This window comes from Zonotrichia leucophrys, chromosome 4 (genome assembly GCF_028769735.1).
Source record: "Zonotrichia leucophrys gambelii isolate GWCS_2022_RI chromosome 4, RI_Zleu_2.0, whole genome shotgun sequence".
NCBI classification, from domain to species: domain Eukaryota; kingdom Metazoa; phylum Chordata; class Aves; order Passeriformes; family Passerellidae; genus Zonotrichia; species Zonotrichia leucophrys.
In genome coordinates, this window is record NC_088173.1 from 133,731 (window position 1) to 153,900 (window position 20,170).

At 53.7% G+C, this 20,170-nt stretch overlaps 2 protein-coding genes across 3 annotated transcripts in view; one reads left to right on the forward strand and one right to left on the reverse strand.

The window, feature by feature from the left end:
* Positions 1 to 4,717: 4,717 nt before the first annotated feature.
* Positions 4,718 to 9,104, reverse strand: SOWAHB (sosondowah ankyrin repeat domain family member B). Its single transcript, XM_064712132.1, has one exon. The coding sequence runs from the start codon at positions 9,096 to 9,098 to the stop codon at positions 6,987 to 6,989; it is 2,112 nt and encodes a 703-aa protein (XP_064568202.1). The 5' UTR covers positions 9,099 to 9,104; the 3' UTR covers positions 4,718 to 6,986.
* A 3,747-nt stretch (positions 9,105 to 12,851) lies between these two features.
* The window catches only part of SEPTIN11 (septin 11), a 44,047-nt gene continuing 36,728 nt past the window's right edge, over positions 12,852 to 20,170 (forward strand). For both annotated transcript variants that reach the window (XM_064710155.1, XM_064710154.1), the window contains exon 1: positions 12,852 to 12,977. In XM_064710155.1, coding sequence (XP_064566225.1) covers positions 12,951 to 12,977 — 27 coding nt within the window. In that variant the 5' untranslated portion in view covers positions 12,852 to 12,950. The remainder of the gene's footprint in view (positions 12,978 to 20,170) is intronic.

Here is a 20,170-nt window from a genome sequence, read left to right on the forward strand (position 1 = left end):
CACAGCTGCAGCCCATTTAGAACAACTAGGATTGGGGCAAGGCCACTCACACAATACATATATATTACTAGGACTCCTACTATAGATTCTGGCACAGTGTGGTGAAACAAAGCAGTGGTTCAGAGCCCTGCAAGGAAAAGGGCGGGCAGGTGGGATTTGTCACCCTGACAGGAAGGACTGGGAGAATGTGAGCAATGGCAAAGCCCCAGCCGTGCCTCGGGCCCAGGGGAGAGCACAAACCCAACTGGCTGCCCCAGTGCAGCCACCAGTGCAGCAGGCTCCGCTGAGACTCTGCGCTCCCAGGGCATGTGACAGTGTGCCCAGGGTGTGAGGAGCAGCCTGGCAGCTGGGCTGCATGGAATCCCGCAGTGCCTGGGGACAGGCAAGGGGCATGGCATGCCTGCCAAGTCTGCAAGGTACCAAAATCTGAGGGAAGCACCATTGCACCCGCCCTCCCCTTCGGCCACAGGCAGGAGTAGGAGTGTCCAGATGCCATGCCTGATTGCATGGACATCCAGATCCATGGCTGACTGCTGCTTGCCTCCAGCACAGACATCCAGCAGCTATAAAGTCACCCATCATGAAATCTACAGGCAGCCACTATGAGGAACAGCAGCCTTGGGCTTCTTGTGAGGCAGCAATGAGAAACCATGGAGAGGGCAGAGTTGCAAGATCTTTGCTTAAATCATCTACTCAGTACTTATAAAGCAAACAGACAAAGAATCCAAATCACATGCAAATACCTCCTGAGCTCAAGCATCTGCATTCCCACTGAGTATGCCACTCAGCATATGACTAAACCAGTTCCAGTGCTTATGCAAGGAAAAATGTGCAGCTTCCCTTGACTGTGCCCATCTGTGCGTCTCCAACCTGCAGGCGAGACTGCCAGGCTTAGTGACCTCCTGGGGATGCTGTTTATTAAAGCCACTTGCCTGGAAGCCTCCCTGCCTTGGCAAGAGCATTTCATCCCTCCTTTTTCCCTCTAAAACACACCTGCCCTGGTACATTCCTTGCCTGTGGACTGCAGTGACCAGCACTCGGATGGGGAGAACCCATAGCAGCCTTGTGGCTTAGAAACCTCCAGCAGAAAGTATGTTGGGACAAGAGTCGGGCTTTACATTCCTTGCCACTGGTGGTATGACTCAAGCAGAGCTGGAAACTCAGGTTAAGTATTTGAACACAAGCAAAGAAAAGAACAAGATATTTCTTAATGCATTGGGCTGTTCTACACACTTTTTCTTATGCAATAGTTAATCCCCTTGCAGTGCTTGCATTTTACACTCTTCAGTAATATTCAGCACATGCCCAGCAGAGGTCTTCCTGCCTGCAGGGTGACTTGATGCCACTTGGCACGAGCACAGAGGCTGGTAAGGGAGCCAGCCTGGCTCAGACACAGCAGGCAGCGTGACTTTGGGTGTCAAACCAGGGTGACAGCACAGGCTCCCACCTTGGTTCCCCAGCCTGCCTGCGTGGGCTGAGCCAGGGGCACTGGCATGGCCGGGCAGGGAGGTGAAACAATCCACAGTGACAGGCAGGCTTTCCCTTGGGTGAACTCACAGGGAGAGCAGAGCTGCAGGACTGGAAGCCAGCAGTGGTGCAGGGGAGGGACAGCTGCTGTCCCCAAGCCCGGCACAGTCCTGCAGGCTGCAAGTGAGCAGCAGCATCTGCTTCTCCCTTGGCCACTAGCAGGCTTGCAAACAGCCTGACTCTGAGGACAAACCCTGCCCTCATCCTTATCAGCTGCCTGTTTTGTTCTAGGGTCACTTTAGATACCATCACCAGGCAGTGTGAGAAGCACTGGGGAGATAAGGAGGGTGCAGTGTTTGTGGATGGAGGAGCACAGCTCTGCATCCCTGTAGCAACAACACTCCCCACTAAGTGCCTCTTGTCCTCTCTCCAAGTGAGACTCAAGCCCTTCCTATTTCCCTGACACATTCTCTGCTCTTTACCAGTGCCATGCACCTCCCACGTGGACTTTGGACAACCTGCAGGAACACCTGCCCTGTGCCTGGCTGTGCAAAGCTATTTGTTCCCTGTGGAATTACCATGGGGCTCCAGATCTGTGACACACACCAATTCAAATTCTTCTGATTCCCACTGCCACTGAAATATCCTGGGCTTCATGAAAGTCTATAAAATACCTCTTCTGGTATCAAATTCTTCAGAACATTCCTTCACTCTCGAGCTGTGACTCAAAGGCCAAAAGAAAATATTTAAACCAAGATCTCTCTTTACAGAGGCCCCTCAGCAAGGGGGAAGCTGCTGGGACACATCCTGAAGGATTGTGGTCCTTCCTTGCCGTGGCAGCATTAGAAATGCAAACTGAGGCCAGTCCACATGGACAGACATGCTTGTCTGGAGGACCTTGCCAATAGTTTTGACGGGCCTTTCCTTCACAACAGAAACTAGGACTTGTTAAGCAATTTATTTTAAATAGCTTGTGGCTTTTGAGCACATAGAGCATGGCTGCCTATGAAACATTATCACATAGCAAAAAAGGGGCCCAAAATCTTTATCAGACCCATCTGCCATGAGCAGTTTTGTGCTTTCCTCCAGTACCATCAGAGCTAAAAAATCCGAAGAGCAGTGTAAAGCTATATTTCACAAACAGGTTCTGGGTTACTTTTTATTTTATGACAGCCTGTACTGTAGGGAAGTCCGGATAAGTATGAGGAGCTTAAGTGCCTTTGCTGAAATCCTATCCAGATTTAAAATACCATGAGCCTTAGGCTTATTTAAACCATCCAAAAAGTCGTTTGCTCCACCAGATCAAATTAACTGCTCTAGGAGAAAGCCAACCTCCACAAGATCACCCATCTGTGTCTTTACAGACAAGTATTGCACTATAGGCTCAGTTAAGTATTTAACACAATAGTGCCTCTGTACCAAGCTTTTCTTGGTATCCTAAAATATATTTATTTTAATTAATGGTAAAACACATTTTCTGTGCTTAAATAGACTCATGATGGGGATGAGGGGTATTAATTTAACTAAACTAAGAACTCTCCTTTTAGAGCTTTCCAGTGTGACTGAGTTTTCAAAGACAACATTTGTATTTCCCTGAAAGGCTAACGGTTCTCATTTGCTGGGGAAATCCAGGCTGTAGTATTAATTGGGAAGGGGTGGGAGGGGGTTTCTTATACTAAACCCCACTCTGCTAGCCTGTTGTTATTATATTGCTCTTATCATATTTCTAGAGCCCCATACCTTCTGGATGGCTTTCTCACACACAGCTCTTCACAGCAGTGTTGCTCCTGCTTCTTCATCGGGACTCCTCCAAGACACTCCCTGGCTGGCCAGCCCACCTCCTTTTATCCCAGTTACCTTCATTAGCCACAGCTGCTGCCCAATTAAGGCCATCACAGCTGCAGCCCATTTAGAACAACTAGGATTGGGGCAAGGCCACTCATACAATACATAGATTTTACTAGGACTCCTACTGTACTAACCTACATCTGGTGCTACCTGTAGTAAATGTAATTATGGGAAATTCCAGCTTTACAGCATTTAGTAGCATTTGTGATTGTTTCATTACTTGCTAGAAGTGTGCAAGGCTAGAAGACTTTCTTCTCACTGTGGAGTTGTACACAAACTATTTAATTCAAAATGACATTTGTCACAGTAAGAAAAAATGTTTTGTGTGATGGACTCTCCATTTTTTTTTTTAATTCTTCAAGTTCTGTTTGTCTGCTTCACAAAGTGCTGTGATATAAAGGGTCCCATGGCCATTGGTTTCGGTTTGCAGTGTTCTGTTCTCTTGCTCACCTGCCTTCCCAGGAACACTTTTTTAATTGCACAAAGGCCTCTTGGGCGCTTTGAGCCGGGCTCCCAGCGTTGCCCCACCTTTGGTCCTTGTCCCCACCTTGAGGCGTGGGTCCAGCTGAGCACGGGCCGTGCCGTGCGCCCACTCTCAGCCGCGGCGCTGGGCGTGTGAGGGTGCTGAGGGCTTACCCTGCCGGGCCTGACAGCCTGCGCTGGGCAAAGGCCGAGGCGGGGAACACCCTCCCCCTCTGCTTTGGAGGGGGCTTTGGAGTACAAAGCAGCTGATCAGAGATAAGCGTGACAGAGGGCAGGGGTGGACTTTGCCAGCAGCAGCCGAGTGGGAGGTGTGTTTAAATGCAGCGAGAGGAGAGGGCAGAGTCCTGCTGTGCGTTAATCCTGCGTTTCAGGGCGGTGCAAAGTCAGATGCCTGCACTGGGTGTGAGGCAAGGAGCCACGTCCAGCTGCAATGAGGAAACAGCAGCGTGCACAGGTGTGGAAGGGGCCAGGCAGGCTGACAAGTAAGTGGCAAGGAGATAAGGAGAACTTGGAAATGGAGATGCTCAGGCTGCATGTGTGTGTATCCAGTGGTGGTTTACTCCTGGCTGGCTGGATCTGTGATGCACCAAGGCAGCAGTGGCTGAGGGAACCCTGCCTCCCACCATGGGCTGGACATGGGTTTCACCCTGTCCACTGCTTATTTCACTCGCAGAAAACTTGGGAGGATGAGGCTTTCTGGGAGTTAAAAGAGTGGTTATTCCCCCAAATAACTGTGTGGTGTAGGAGCTGTGCAGTATTAGCAGTGTGAGCAGTCCTAACACCGCTGAGCTGATAAACCAGAGTGAATGCACACTGAATCCAGAATGGAAAGGTTTGAGCTTCCTAACAGTTGCTCTGTAACTCAAAAATTGGAGAATCCAGCTTATCTGTCTCATCTCAATAGGCAAGCAAACAGTGATCACAAAATCAGGTCGCAACTTATTTAGTTCAGCAGTCTGACAACACTGCCAGGGAGAGAAAAGGGCTCTGAAAAAGGTGACAGGCGAGGGCTGAAACAGTGTGCAGGAAAAAAAAGCACCACTTTGGTTTGCGTCACGGAGAAAGGTCAGGGAAAGGGTGTAAGATGAGAATCCCAAGGTAGCAGCATGGAAGATACAAAGGGGAAAACCTTGTTCTTTGGAAGCTGTCTTTAGAGAAAAAATATGCCCCCCGCCCCAGTTTTAGTCAGCTCACAAACTTCATTTATTTGGGGTTCCTTCTGAGAAGCTCCCTGTACAGGAAGGCTCTGATGGCATCCCTGATGTACCCTGTCCAACAGGGTTGCTTTTAGGAGCTCATAGCCAAGGCTTGTGGAAGGCCTTAGGGATCCCTTTCCCCAGGGAGCCTGGTGCATGATGTGAGTAGTGACAATGGCTCTAAATGTGGTGGCAAAGGCTTCATTGCTTCATCAGGCAGCAGACATTTGTGTGTAGGTGTGACCTAGAGTATAAACCCCAGCTGGATTGAAGAGGAAGGGGGAATACACAGGATTCCTCCTGCTCTGGGAGGTCCCAGAGGGCCCTCCACGTTCTCCTGCTGGTGGCTCAGAGGCCACTTCAGAGCCGAATTTCTTATGAGTTCAAGATGGTGTTTCATCTCAGAGAGGAATGATCATTGACAGGACACTGCTTTGGTTTACTGAACTCTTTTCCTGTAAAAGGAGAAGAACAGGCTGGGAAAAGGCTTCAACCTTCTGTGGCCCGAGAGTCAGGCAGAGTAGCTTCCCTTGTGCAGGAAAAAGTTCCTCCCTCAAATAAACCCCAAGCAAAGCAGAGACCTCAATTAGTGCTTGAGCAAGGACTCGAGGCATTCCCTGGCACGCGTGTTATGCAAGGGTCAGGTTCTGCTGCCCTCGTTGCTGTTCCTCCCCGAAACTGCAGGCACTCACACACATGCCTCAAATGCATGAGCGCTCCCACCTCCTGCTCTGCTGTGCCCCAGAGCCTCCCACTGGGGCTGAGACAGCAGGCCCAGTTTCACTGCTCCTGCACCCGGGGTCACCCAGCAGCAGCATCAGCCTGGCCGCACTGGATCCCTGGCTCGTGTACCTCAGCTCTCTTCCTGCCTCCACAGAGCATCTATAGGAGGGACAGATTAGGTGCAAGATGAACTTGTTGCAATTTTTGACGCTTTAGAAGCTCATTTATGCTAAAGCTGAGAGCAGAGTACATTATAGGACCCACACAATCCACTGAGATTCCTAAAGACAGTTTGATTTTTGTAAACTCTGAAGAATTACTCCACTGGACATCTCATGACTGCACTTGGCCCCCAGTCCCACCTGCCCCCAGCACATAAACACCTGACAGGCAGTTTGGGGCTGGTGTCTCTGGGAAGATGCAGCTCTGGTTATGAAACTGCCTTTCCTCTGCAAGGCTGGGACCCATCCTACAGCCCAGCTCCTTTTCTGCCCAACACACAATCCTCCCGGAATGCTTTCCGTGCCGGGGCGTGGGAACAGGGCCCTAGCCACAACACAGGTACCACTTCCTAATCCTGTGGTGTGAGGAGAGCAACTGGAGGTGCAGGAATGAGGGAGCAGCAGGGATACTGCTGGGCAGCCCCGGGCAGCTGTGGAGAGCAGCAGGGCTGTGGTGCTACCCTGCATTCCTTTCAGCATGGAATGGTGGGCAAGGTGGCCTGGGAAACGCCCTTCCCTACTCGCTGGAAGGCTGGATCTTGATCAGCTGCATTTTTAAAAGAGGGACTCATCCTTAATCTGCTGGGATTAAAAAGGGATGTCATTTTACTGCTCCTCAGAATTGAGGTGGTGTAAACAAGTGTTTTGCAAACCCCGGGACCAACAACAATCTGTCACTGTCAGCAAAAGCAAGTGCTCTGCCTGGATTGGGGCCAGATTGAGCCTCACCCCAAAGCCACGGTCCCACTAATGCTGGTGGTCGTGGCTGCACGCAGGCAGCTGGTCCTGGCCCTGTGGGCTGCGCAGGACTTGCCTCCCGAGGGTTCTTCCTGCTTCCAGCAGAGTTACCGCATCCTTTTGCTGGTAGAAAAGCAAGAAACGGGAGGGAGGGCAGAGAGGCTCAGACAACAGTTCATTGGAATAATTTAAAAGTACATTCTCCAGTAGGTTCGGTCTGTTTCACAGCTTTTGTTGTGCCTGCGTGGCTTCCTCTCTCAGGGTGGCCACCAAGGTCCCATCTCCAGTGGCAGGGATGCCGGGAGCTGTCTCAGTCGCTGTCGCTGCCGGATTGGTGGGGCACTGCCCCACGGCCGAGCTGCACCCTGAGGCAGGCAGGCAGCGCCGCCCTGCCGGCGGACGGCGAGACCTTGCTGACAGAGGACGCGCTGCGGGCCAGGGGCTGCGTGGGGAACATGATTGTGCCGCGGGGTGCCTCCAGGAGCTGCCAGATCTCCCCCGAGGTGGAGCTGCCCAGGTATTCCCAGGGCCGGCGCCCGCTGCCGTCCCGCACCTGCACCTGGCAGCCCAGCTGCAGCACCAGCACCTTGATGACAAGCTGGTGGCCGTGTATGGCAGCCAGGTGCAGCGGCGTGTACCCGCAGCCCGAGCGCGCGTCCACGTCCAGGGCCAGCCCGAGCTGCCGCGCCGCCGCTGCCAGCTCCTGCAGGCCCGGCCCGTCGCCGTGCTTGGCCAGCCAGTGAAGGACCGTGAAGCCTGATATGAAGTCCCTCTGCAGGGCCAGCTCAGGCTCTTCCAGAAAGAGCCCCCGCACCTGAGCCCAGCAGCCTGCTGACATTGCCACCAGCCAGGCGTGCTCCCGCTGTCCCAGCGGCACCAGGGGCCCCCGGCTTGCGGCGTTCCTAGGGGAGCTCTTGGCGAGCACGGAGCGAGGCTGCCGCCCACAGTCATCGTGCGCTGAGGAGGGGGTGCCCTGCGCCTCCGACAAAGCGAGCTGGCGCCTGATGCTCTGGAAAACAGGCAGCGGTGCTGGGAGCTGGCTCTCTGCGGCTTGGGACACTGCGGGGCCCTGTGCTGGCCGCAAGGACTGGGATGGGGGTGACCTGGCAGGGGGTGGCTGCAGGGGGCGGGATGGGGAAGGGAGAGTGGCGGACTGTGGCAGGGATTGGGGTGGGGGGGGCCTGGTGGGGGGCAGGATCCCAGGGCCTGACGGCAGTGTCAGGCTTTGACACGGGCGCAGTCTCAGGACTTGAAGTTGGGTTGGTCCCTTGGGGGTCAGCCCCCTGGATCCCCTCGGCAGGTCTGGGGACGGCCTGGTGGGGAGCTGCTGCAGGGACCTGGACTGCGATGGGGGCAGCCTGGTGGAAGCGAGCGCCTCGGGGCCCGACAAAAGCAATGGCGATGAGGAGGGGCTGGCAGGGAGCGCCTGCAGGGAGCGGGACAGGGGCAGCACCTCCGGGGCGGACAGCAGCGGCAAGGATCGGGAAGGGGGCAGGTCCCGCGGGGACAGCGCCCCGGGGCCCGAAGGCAGCAGCGGGGACGGGACGGGTCCGGCGGGGGTTCGCCTCTCCGGGCTTGCTGAGGGCCGTGGAGCCTTCAGCAAGGGCATCCCGGTCGCGGGCTGCGGCAAAGATCGGGGCTGAGGCAACCTGTAGGGAGGCGGCATCCCCGGGCCCGGTGGAGGCGGTGGCGTCCGGGACCGGGACGCTATGGCAGAGGGCAGCCCGGCGGCAGGCAGCGGCGGCGATCGGGACCGGGGCGGCACCGCGGGGGACAGCGCCCCAGGACCCGAGGGCTGCGCAGGGGGCCGGGGGCGCGCTGTGCCGCCGGGCCGAAGCGCCCAGGGGCCCGAGGACAGCGGCTGGGTCCGGTACGGGGGCGGCTGCGGAGGGGGCGGCGGGGAGCGGGAGCGGGGCGGCCGGGGAGTGGGCGGTGTCCCGGGGCCCGGCGCGGGGACGGCGGCGGCGGCAGCAGCGCGGCGCGCCCGGCGGCACTCGCAGCACGGCCCGCCGCGGCCCCGGGCGGAGCAGCCCCCCGCCCCGCCGGGCCGCCCCTGCTCCGCCGCCTCCCCGCGGGGGCCGCGCCGCCCGTCGGGGTCGCGTCGGGGCGGCGGCGGCTCGTTCTTTTTCTCCTCCTGCTCCCGCTGTTCCTCCGGCGGCGGCAGCTCCTCATCGAGGAGGTCGCGGTACCTGCGGCGGAGGACGATGTCCTTGGAGGCGCCGGGGGCGGCGGCGGGGTGGACGGTGGCCAGGGAGTTGACGAGGCTCTTGAAGTACTCGCGGCGCTCCCGCCGCTGCTGCTCCGTCAGCGCCGGGTCGCGGAGGAACCGCTGGAAGTGGCGGAGCAGCGCCGTGTTGGGGGCTCGCCCCCCGGCCGCCCAGAGGAAGTCCAGCACAGCCTCCTGGCTCAGCTCCCGCGCCATGCTCCGGGCCGGCCGGCTTTCGGTGCTCGGTGCTGTGCCTCGGTGCTCGGCGCTGCACCCAGGTGCGGCGGGGAAACCCGCCTCCCGCCGCGCCGGGCCTCTCCGCCTCCTCCTCCTCCTCCGTGGCCGGGCCGCCACCCCACGGTCGCCTTTGCCCCGGGTGGCGGCCCGTGGTGGTGCGAGCTGGGGTGACAGCGCTGAGGAGAGGTGACACCCAAGGAGAGAAGCAGGCTAGGGGGGCGGGAGGAGCTGAGCAGTGCGAGGGTCCTTTGCTGGCGGGCAGCGAGACCAAAGAGCTGCTTATCAGTCATTGTGTCAGTGAACGGACAGGAGGTGATAGGCACAAATTGAAATGCAGGAAATTCCATTTGTGTGTGAGGGAAAACTATTTTACAGCGAGGGTGGTCAGCTATGGGAAGAGGTTGGCTGGAGAGGGTCGGTCTCCGTCCTCAGGGACGTTCAGTGCTCCATGAAACACCCCAACACCAGAGGTGCATCCCATCCTGAGCTGCCCTGTGGTGCCAGACTTAGGAAAATTGACAGTAAAGACTCAAAAGTGTGCTGTGGTTTGGGGTAGCTGTTATTACAACATGTACAACAACTCATGCACAACAACCACACACAAACACCACGAGTGTCTGCAGTCACATCGTATCTCACCACATCTCATCTCTGTATTTGCTGCGTGGCTGAGAGAGGTTGGACACACGATGTGCTGTTGTGGGGATCTCACTTTGTTCTGTACTGCCCATGCTGATACCACAAGTGTGTACATAACAGCTGAGAGGGATGGTAAGATCAGTGCCCCCATGGGCAGTGTGCCCTGTGCACACCGAACAAATGACAGCCCCTGTCCCAAGCAGTTTGGGGACTGAATAGTGGGCAAAAGTGTGGGAGAGAAGGTGTGCTGGATTTTCTGTCTCGCAGTCAGAGAATGGAGGGACTGAGCTCAGTGTGGGCTCTGTGGCTTTAAAGAGGTCTGGATCAGGCCCTAAGTCACACTTCAGAAGCCATCTCTGCTGCAGGCTCCCAGCTATCCATAAATATTTTTAGCTGCCTGTCATGTAAGCAGCTGGAATATCCTGCAGCCTGCTGCAAACCCAGAAGTGTGTGTAGCCCTCACAAACCACGGACAGAGATTGCAAGAGATGCTGCATGCATGTAGGCACACAGTTTGTGGTCATTGGGAGTGGGGCTGTGGCCGAGCATCGTCCCCAATGGGCTACAGCTGTGAGCAGCAGGTGACCATTGCTGAAGGAACAGCCATGGAGTGTCCAGGGGCACTGGCCAATCACCACAGGGAGCAGAGGGCACACAGGTGCCATGCATGAACCGTGAGGGTATAAAAGGTTCGGCTAAAGAACAAGACTGGTGCTTGAAGCCTTTGGCTGTGGTGTGGTGTTACTGGGTATAGGTTGAGCCTTCTGAAGTGGTATGATGATACTCTGTATATTGTGGCTTGGCAAAGTGTATGCCTAACATCTTTGGGAATGTTGAAACAATTCCTGTGGGGTCTCTGGAATGAGGGGCTGGCAATTCCCTTTGGAAACATTGAAACAGCTTCTTTGGGGTTTCCGGAATGAAAAGGCGTTGATTTGTTAGCAATGGGTATGAAATTTTGAGGAGCAAGGTATTGAACACTAACAGTTGCAAAGAGCTGCGCTAGCTGAGCTCGGGGAAGGTGGCAAAACGTTTCTTTGTGCTGATGTTTTTCTCCCCCTGCTCTTTCAGCATGGATGGCCATATGCAGGAAGGTGTCTGTGCGTGAGTATCATGGAGGAAAGGCAGCTACAGCTCTCCCAGCTCCAGGCCAAGGAAGGACACGGTGAGTCACATCAAGGTTTTGTGAGCACAGGAGATTTTCGTGTTGGTTGAGTTATGCTGATGTGGGAGTATCATGCATCTCTAATCCGGACGAGGGGAAGCTTTGTGTGCCTCACCCACAGGTACCACGAGGGCAGCTCTTTAGATAGGATCACCAGGTTTCCACTAGAGGCTGCACTGGTCCGGGCGCCTTTCCCGGCGCAGGCTGGCTCAGCACCTCCTCACTGGAGCCGTGTGTGCAGGAGGAATTTGCTACAAGAGCAATAATGAGTCTAATGCTGAAGCCTCCCTCGGATCTTGGCATTAACGCCTGACATGTTGGAGTGATAAAAGCGCTGCATCAGCTATGCTTGCCAAATGTTCTTGATAGACACCTTTGCATGTCTGTTGGTGCAGCAGCTTTGCTGGTGGGGGCTGCACCTGTACCCGGCTGAGGGCACTGCCCAGATGCAGATCCTCAGCTGCTGGGGGGGAGGAGGGTCTGGTAGTGCACTTCCATTGCTTCTGGTTCAGGCTGGGGGTGCAGGAGCTGGTGTGGGTGACCCCTCTCCAAGATCAGCTCCTGAGTTCTTCAAAACACAATCATAAAAGCTGCAGGAAGGAGATACCTGGACACTGTAGCCTCTTCAAACAGCCATGTGTTACTATATAGCCAAACAGAAATGGCTTTCTTTGGAGGGAAAGGTACGAGCCTGACATTGAAGGGACTACAAATGGTAAGTGCACTGCAAAGGTCTATTTGGTTATCACTACCTTGGGTCATTTACTTGTGCTTTCAGTTTTTATTCTGCTGGCTTTTTTCTTTTGATTCTGTGGATGTTCTTATATGGGGGTAGCTCTGGTGTGTCCATAATTCAGCGTATCCTTCAAGTGTGCAGCAAATAGGGTCTCTTGTCTTCTGTAGCCCTTTGGGGTTTTATGTCTCACAAAGCAGTGCAGGGCCTTTTCTTCATACCTACCTTGGCCATAGATTTGCAAGCAGACATGTTTAGCTTAGCCCTAAGAGTCCCCACCTTTTAGGTAAAGGGATATCATGCTCAACACCAGGATAAGTGTTTGTCAGCTGGAGTGGCAAGGAGCCAGCTATGCTTCTCTTCAGCCGTAGAAGTCATTTAGGGGAGTGGGAGTGTGGGCACACAGTTTGTGGTGATTGGGAGTGGGGCTGCCAATCCTCATCCCCAGTGGGCTCTAGCTGTGAGCAGCAGGTGACCATTGCTGAAGGAACAGCCATGGAGTGTCCAGGGGCACTGGCCAATCACCACAGGGAGCAGAGGGCACACAGGTGCCGTGCATGACCCATGAGGGGTGTGAAAGGTTGGGCTAAAGAACAAGAAGGGCAGATGCTTGAAACCTTCTCAAGTGGTGTGGTGACACTCTGTATTGTGGCTGTCTCACCTGTGACATGGGAGAGCAACTGGCCACCGTGGCTGCTGTTTGGTATACCAAGTTTGTTTAGAAACTGTGTTTGTGTATTTGGCAGAAGTGCTCAGAGAAACAAGAGGAATGAGGTAGCATGTTTTGTTCTCTGTGTTGTTATACAAGGCAGTTAAGGGCTCCTGTGTGCCTCCTTGTTAGAAATACCTCTGCTGAATCCCTGCGCTCCTTCTTGCTGAGGAGGATCTTGCTGAGCGCTTGCTTGGCTGTCTCTTTGCAAGGGTCTCTGGAGCAGATGTGTCAGTATGCTCATCTGTGGCACTGCCAGGGTGGGCGAGAGAGACCCTTCGGGGTTAAGGGGACGGGTACCGCGGCCCGGCGTGGGCAGGATCGGGATTAGCGGGGGGTTACCGCTGGGCACTGGCTGCCGCCCCCGGGACTCCCGCCGCCTTTCGGGGCTCCCCGAGCGGCGGAGCGGCGCCGGCCGCCTGCCCGCGCTGCCCGGCGGCCCCGGGGGAGGGCCGGGGGGGTCCCGCCTCGCCGCCCGGCCCCTTTGCATTGCGCATGGGCCCTCCCCGCCGGGTGGCCATGTTGCAGTGCTAGCAGGCAGCGCAGAGGCGGCGGGCGGCAGCGCAGCGCAGACACCGCACCGCGATGGCCGTGGCCGTGGGCAGACCGGCGGTGCGCGGGGCCGGGGGGCGGCGCGGGGCCGGGGCCGGATCGCCCGAGCGCGGATCGCCGGAGCGCGGCGGCGGGATCTGCCGGGGGCTGCAGGGCGCAGCGCTGGGGATGCCGTGCGGGGGGCTGTAGGGGAGCGGTGCTCGCGGGGGGCTGCGGTGCCGGGGGGGCACGGTGGGCTCGCCGCCTTTGCCCCTTTCCGGAGCCGGGGGGAGCCCGCGCAAAACTTTTTTTGGCTCCGTTTTGGGGCCGCGGCTCGTGATTGCGGCGGGGCCGTGGCGGTGGCGGCGGGCAGCTGCTCCCGGAGCCCCGCGGGCACGGGGGAACGGCGGGGATGGTCCTGGGCTGCGTCCGCCGCCGCTGAGGTGTTGGCGCCTTCCCCCGGGTGTTTCTGCCCCGCCGCTGCCGCGGATGGGAAAGCGGGGAGCGGGAAGGGCTGTGCCCCGTGCGGGTGGGCGGCCGGCGGGCGGGACGGGCCCGCGCTCCCCGGGAGGCTGCGGCGGGCGCGGCGCGGCGGTCCGGGCGTGGAAGGGTTCTGGGGCACGCTGTCCTGCGTTTTCCAGCGTGACCGTTTGTCTGGGGGTGTGGTGGCCGAGAGGGCTTGTAGGTTCGTTTTGAGAAAGACAAAAGATTTCCCCCTGACGGGGAGAAAGTGAAAAAGCCCCCAAACCCACAACAACGAAGTATGCCGAGAAAGAAAAGGAAATCTCTCTGGCATCCAGCTTGCAGAAACGTGAATGAAACTCCACCGTGACCAGACTGAATGCGCTTTTGTGCATTGTCGGCCGGGGGAGGGAGAGACTTGACCGACTTCGCGGTAACTTTTTCAGTGCTTGGGAGTAACATAGAAGTTGCCCATGAGTGGAGGACTTGCATGCAACTCCCTCTCAAAATAAGAAAATGGTCTGCGTTCAAGATGTGACCAGGATGAGACAAGTTTCTTTTAGGGTTTATTAAGTGCTTGTGGATCTGCGGGGCTGTATGGTTCCTCTGATGTGGAAAAGCAAATGTATGGAGATGGGGTTAATGGTGTTACTGGAGGTGGGGAAGTTATGCTACTAAGCAAAATGAGAGCTGGTGCTTCTTAACAGAATACCTATAAATTATACCAGCCATTTGTAAGGCTTCTTCTGAAATGTTTCCTTGATCTTAAGGTCTAAAGCATGCTTGGAAACTGAAGTTTGGCTTTCAGTGTAAGAATATGCATTGAAGGTGTGCCTTCAGATGATTTTTTAGGGCAAGCTGAAGGGTATTGCCAAGCAGAGCCTTTTGGCTTTGAGTGGAGCAGTAGCTTTGCAGCATGAAGAGGCTCAGGAACGTGGCTTATTGCAAGATGTGATTGCTGTTTGTTCTTGTGAATGTGTTTGGCGCTTTTTTTAAAATTATGTTAAACTGGTGCTGCTGCTGAGCCTCTTGGGTTATTTTGGTGACTCCAAACCCATGGCCATCCCAGAACTGCATCCATAGAGGGTTTTGCACCAGTTAAACCAAATTCTGGTCTGTGGGCTGCTGAGTCCAGCCCCGTGGGACTGACTGGGGGATGAAGCATCCATCAGCGTGAGAGAAGCATGTGGGAGAGGGAGGGCGGAGGGCACTCGGCTTCCTCGGAAGCAGCTGCGGGGCAGACCCTGCATCCTGCCGAGTCCGTGCTTTTTGGACAAGGGAGTTGTTTTATCTCGGGCTGATAAGAGAAGAAAGGATGGTGGCCTGGCACTCAGGAGGTGTTGGGCATGTTCTCTCTTCTGTACCTCCTTATCTAATCCTCCATGCTCCCACTTTGCATGCTGCTGTTGTGCTGCTGAGAGTTGGAAGGAAGAGTTAATTATACGTTAGAGCAAGGCAAGACTGGTGAAGGTTTGCCTTTCCAACTTTGTTACAAAATATGATTAAGTGGAGCTGTGAGTGGCATGCATCTTGTTGGAGGGAGAATTAAAGGAAGGGGGGGAAAGAAAAAGGAAAGGAATGAAACCAAAAGCGAGTCACTTGGAGTTAAAATGATGATAACATTCCTGAGTCACAACCTTTTACGTCCTGGCAGGATATGACATTATGTTAATTGTAAAAGTATGCATAGAAAAATAACTTGAGCAAACTGCTCTGAAGTGTCTGTGTTTAATTGTAGCTGAGCAGGGCGTGTTTTGGTAGGATGGGAGGCTTTCCCTTTAAGGCCCTGATCCCACAGATGTGAAGGCGCATGTGTAATGTGCTGCCTGTAATTTCATTTGACTTAATGGAGACTGATCCCGGCATGCAAATGTAGAGGCATGCATAAGCAAAGTTTTGGCAGGATGGGTGCTGGGAGCTGCTGTGGGAGCTCTCAGCTGATGAAATCCATATCTGTGCTTAAACATGAACCAGGCTGAGAGGATGCTGTGGTCATCTGGGCTCAGTGTGAGATAAGCCACTTCCAGTCTGGAAGCTGTTGAGATGTGCTGGCTAGGGGACGCTTTTCTTCCTCTTGGATTAATTCCCAGTGTCTTGACCAGTGTTGGATGGTTTGTTGGTAGATCTGAGTATGGAAGAGGGCCCTGGCCTAGCTACCCTTCCCTTTGTGTTTATCCTAAATGAGTACAGAACCAGAGCTTGGTTGCGTTACAGGAGTGAGACTCACGTTCATTTATTAATGTACCCCCTCTTTCTAAGTCTAACAAAAACTGAAGGGAAAATGAGGCTGGAGTGCAGATTTTGCATGGGAACCATAGAAAATGTTATCTGAGAGATTAAAACAGCACAATGTATTCTTACTCTTCAATCTGTTTTAAAAATACTTGATAATGAGAGACTGCTGGTTTCCATGGAGGGGAGGAAGGCGAGGGAGATGGGAAGGTAGTGCGGGGCTGAAGCCTCTGTGCTTTGTCTTTTAGCAGCAGATTTGCTGACACTCACTGGGCTCAGCAAGAGCCGGGGGCAGCACCTTTGGAGAGCCACATCTGTGTGTGCTGCTGAGTGCCACAGGGCCACCGCTGGCCTGGGACAAGAGATGGCAGCAGGGAAGGGGCTACCATGCTTCTGCCTTGTGGGGCTGCAGGCTGCTCTCACTGAACGTGGTGATGCTGTGGGTGTGGGTGGCACTGCTTGGATTGCTGAGGTGGCCAGGGCACAGGGTTTGCCTTCCTGGCCTGCTGCTGCTGAATGGGACTGTTGGGCCTGGCCTGGCTCAGTTGTCTGCACCAAGGAAGCCCTGGGTGTTGCACACAGGACTGTATTTTAGTTTGTGACCTTTTTGTTTCCTTTATTCACCTCGCTGTCTGTTTGCACTAGGAAATTCTTTCAGACAATTCTTGCTGCTCCTGTTGATGCTAATAGTGGTGGGAACCTGCCTCCTCCTTGCTTTTATTTCAGCACAGCCTTGGTCACGGGCCAGGTTGTGTGTGTGCCCACCACACACTCAGGACCTCTAGCTTTTGCAGTGTGAATGAGCTGAGCTGGAGTCAGATACTGGAGATACTTGCAAAGTCCTTGCTTTGTGTAGGTGAGATGATGGGGAAGCAATTTTAGTGCCTGAGTAAGGCCCCTAAAATAATGATGAGGATTGACTAAGCATGAATCTGAGGAATAAAATATTTACGCACAGCTGAGGCATGTTTTATGTATCCCCTTCCCACCCCTGCAGCAGCCCTGTGGCTCTTGGAGGTAATTGTGGGAGCACGGGTGTGAGGCTGCTCAGTGCTTGCTTGGCAGGAGAGATGCCGAGGGCACAGGGTCTTCTCTTGGCTTGGCAGATGCTGCAGCTTCCTCCAGCCTTGCCCTTGGCGTGATTTGGCTCTGGGCTTCAGTCCTGTGAGCTGCAGGGGCTCTTTCGGGGAAAGATTCTGTAGCAGCTTCAGCGTAGAGCAGTTGGAAGTGACCAGGTGATGTAAAAATAAACAAGAAAAGCCTCCCAATAGTACTCTAAGCTTTTTTTAGGTGCGCTGTGTAGCTGCCTTCACTTCCAGCTCTGTGAGCAGCTCTCCAGCCCGCTGGAGGAAGCGATGCGGAATAATGGTTCAGACAAACACCACGGCACGGGGACAGTTCAGCGCTGCTGCTGGAGCAGAGACACAGAACCCACTTTGGGCTCTCTCAGCTCACAGCAGCCTCAATGGAAATTTACCCCAAATGTTGTCCTTGTTTGTGTCCTATGCAGTGGGAGTAAGAGATGCCCCTTCTTGGCTGCTCCCTCCAGTCTGGATGCATTTTCCCATCCTCTGCACCCTGGTGCCTGGTTTAGACACCTGTGGGCCAGGACTTTGTTGCCAGAACTGTTCTTGTCCACAGCTTGGGCAGGTGTGATGAACGGGAGTGTAGGCAAGGTCCAGTTGGCCGTGCACAAGGTGCTGAAGGAAGAGCCACAAGAAGGAAGAACAGCTCCCTGTGGTTTTCCTTTAGCAGGTCCCAGCCTTTCTAGAAACTTTCTCCATCTCTGAAGTGCTCTGCTCATCCCATCTAAGTGGTGCTCTGCTGGCACAAGCTGTAGTCCAAAGGCCAATACTGCCTTTGCCTGCTAGTACAGTTATTTTGCTGAGCTCTGTGATTTATGAGTTTTGAGCTATCTTTGGAGCTCCTTACTTAAAGACACAGGATGTGCCCGTGTTTTTGGTGACACAGGGTTAGGATCTGGATTTGCAATTAGAGCTCTTGAAGTGTCTGCAAATAGGAAGAAGCTGCATCTTTTCTTGCAGGCTTAAGGTTTTGTGTTCTGTAGTAGCATCCCACATAAGGTGCTGTCAAAAAGCAGACTGCTGCTGTTTTGGGGAGTTGGTGCTTTCTTCCTTCTGAGCTTACATCTTCTTTAGGTCTTTCTATTGTCTAATTGGATTTTCTATTTCTGGGTTTATTTTCAGATGGGATCTAGCTGCTGTAAATATGTTATTGAAGTACTGTAATTGTGGGTTATTTCTTTACCAGATCTGCTCATGAATACTTGGCAGGAGCTAATAGAAAAAGACTTGGTTTAAAAACACTTTGGTTTTAAAACACTTTGGTTTTGCCACGGTTACTGCCCCCGCTTTGCCGGCGGCTCCTGAGAGCTGATTCCTGTGCACAGCAGTAGTTCTAATAGAAATTGTTCCTGGAAATCTGCATGCCTCTCATGACTTTCATTCAGGAATTACATTAACCTCTCTCACGTGATGGGTGTGGAAGTGAGGCACTGTTTTGACTCCTTGGCGGGATGTTCGGGGCTGTCAGTGGATCTGAAGGTGGTTCCCTGGGTGGCTTTGCTGGGTGCAAAGTCAATTACAGTGTCATGTAAGCAAAAGGCTCAACAGAACTTATTTACCAGATGTGTTGAATGCACCAAGTGTGCAGAGTGCTTTGTGTAAGCACGTGAACTTGGCTCGAATTAAGATTGTGGCAGTCTGGTGGTGGCAGCTCTGTTTTTGTCCGTAGAGAAAGCGAAAGGCTCAAGCTGGGGAGATGGTTTGTTTGGTGACCCCGTGAGCTTGTGGCTCCGCAGGGCAGCACGACGAGGGGCTCACAGGGAGTGCAGTAGTGTGACCTGCAGTAGAGGTGGAATTGCAGGGCTGCTTTTGCCCTTCCAGATAGGGGTTCCTGCTGTAGGCACAGACAAGCCTTTGGATGCACTCGAATCATCTCCCTTCAGTCCCTGTGCAAACCCTTCTCTGATCTGAGTCAGTCTGGAGCTTTTGGCAGCTTTCAGGTGAATGAACAAGGCCAGGCTGATGGTCCTGGCTTAATTTTTCTAGGACAAAATTTGGCAGGCAACAGACTAGCTTGGAAATGAGAAACTTGCCTCCTGGAAAGGTGAAGGTACCAGGTTATGGCTGACACTCATTCCTGGCATCTCCCTGCAGGAACATGGATTTCCCCATATCACCTGGATGTGTCTAGGAAATGTACAGGGTTGCCAGTAAAGAGATTGTGCATACATGTAGTTGGATTTTCCTTTTCTTGCTTCATCTGTGATTAAAGATTTTTTTTCTCTGTTGTCTCCTTTAGTTTTAGCTAGTATGATGACATTTCTTGGATATCTGGGAAGGAACACAGCCACAGCATGGCTGATGTTATTTTAATAGTCTGTTGTTGTTTTGTTCCTAGTTTGGAGTGTCAAGGCTGGTATTGTCAGGAAGTGCGGAATTAAATAATTGGGAGCAGTACTAATTTATTCTGAGGTTTGCAGAGAAAAGATTAGGTTGTCATACTGTGAGCAGGTATTGCTCCCTGTAAGTGCTGGGAGTGATTATAAGGCTTAACGCTGCCATCTGGGACTGAACATATGCACAGTCCTCAAATCTTCATGTCAAGGCCCCAAGAGGAGCAGGGATTTTGTGATATCGTCTGGTGACACATCACACCACTTCATCACCACATCCATTGGCTGCTGCTTTTTCCTCCTTCAAATCTGCCTCATGTCTGGGTTGGCCTATGGCAGGCCTCCTTATACCTTTGCATTTTTGGGCAGAGCTCTGAGCCCTGAGGTTTTTTGCCTGAGTGTAAGCACAAGGGTATGGACTCTGGGAGCGGGGGGAAGTAATCTTTCAAATCTTGTTTCAGCAGTTCAGCTAAAGCTTCCCATCATTCTGGCCAGGTAACTCAACTCCCTGCCACTGTGGTTATCTTAGCAGAAGAAACAACCAGTCAACCATTATGCCTTTGTTAACCTATAGAATCGGAAGATCAAGATTTTTAATTACATTTGAAAAGGGTTTTGTTGTTTTCCTGTATCTTGTATGTAATTTCCAAGCCAAGAGAAATCCCTAGTGCTTTTAAATGAATGCTTTTCTGCCACAAGCTGTCTTTTATCACAGAAAGTGCCAGCCTAGTCTCATTCTGTTTCATCTGCCTCATTAATATTAAATACATGGCACTTTAATATGGCAGCCGGAGCAAAAGCAGGGAATTTCAGCTAATATCTGACAATGGCAAGCTGAGATTAAAAGATATCAGAGTGCTGTCGCTATATATAAAGGAGCTGGCATTTTTCAGGAGCACTTGACCTAATTTATGTCAGTTCTTTTCTCCCCCTGCTCCCTTAAATCTTTGCATCTTTAAGTGAGCCCTTAGATGCTCCTGCCTTTCTTGCAGGCCTGGTTCAGTGTTCTGGGAGAGGAGGGGGTTTGGTGCTTGTAGCACAATCCCTGGTGTCCAGTGGAGGCAGAAAGTGGCACCAGACCGGGGAGATGTCCGTGTTGGGGAGAGCCTTCATGGAAGAAGTGTGGACTTGGACTGTGGGGCAGCTCTTCAGCAAAGCTGTA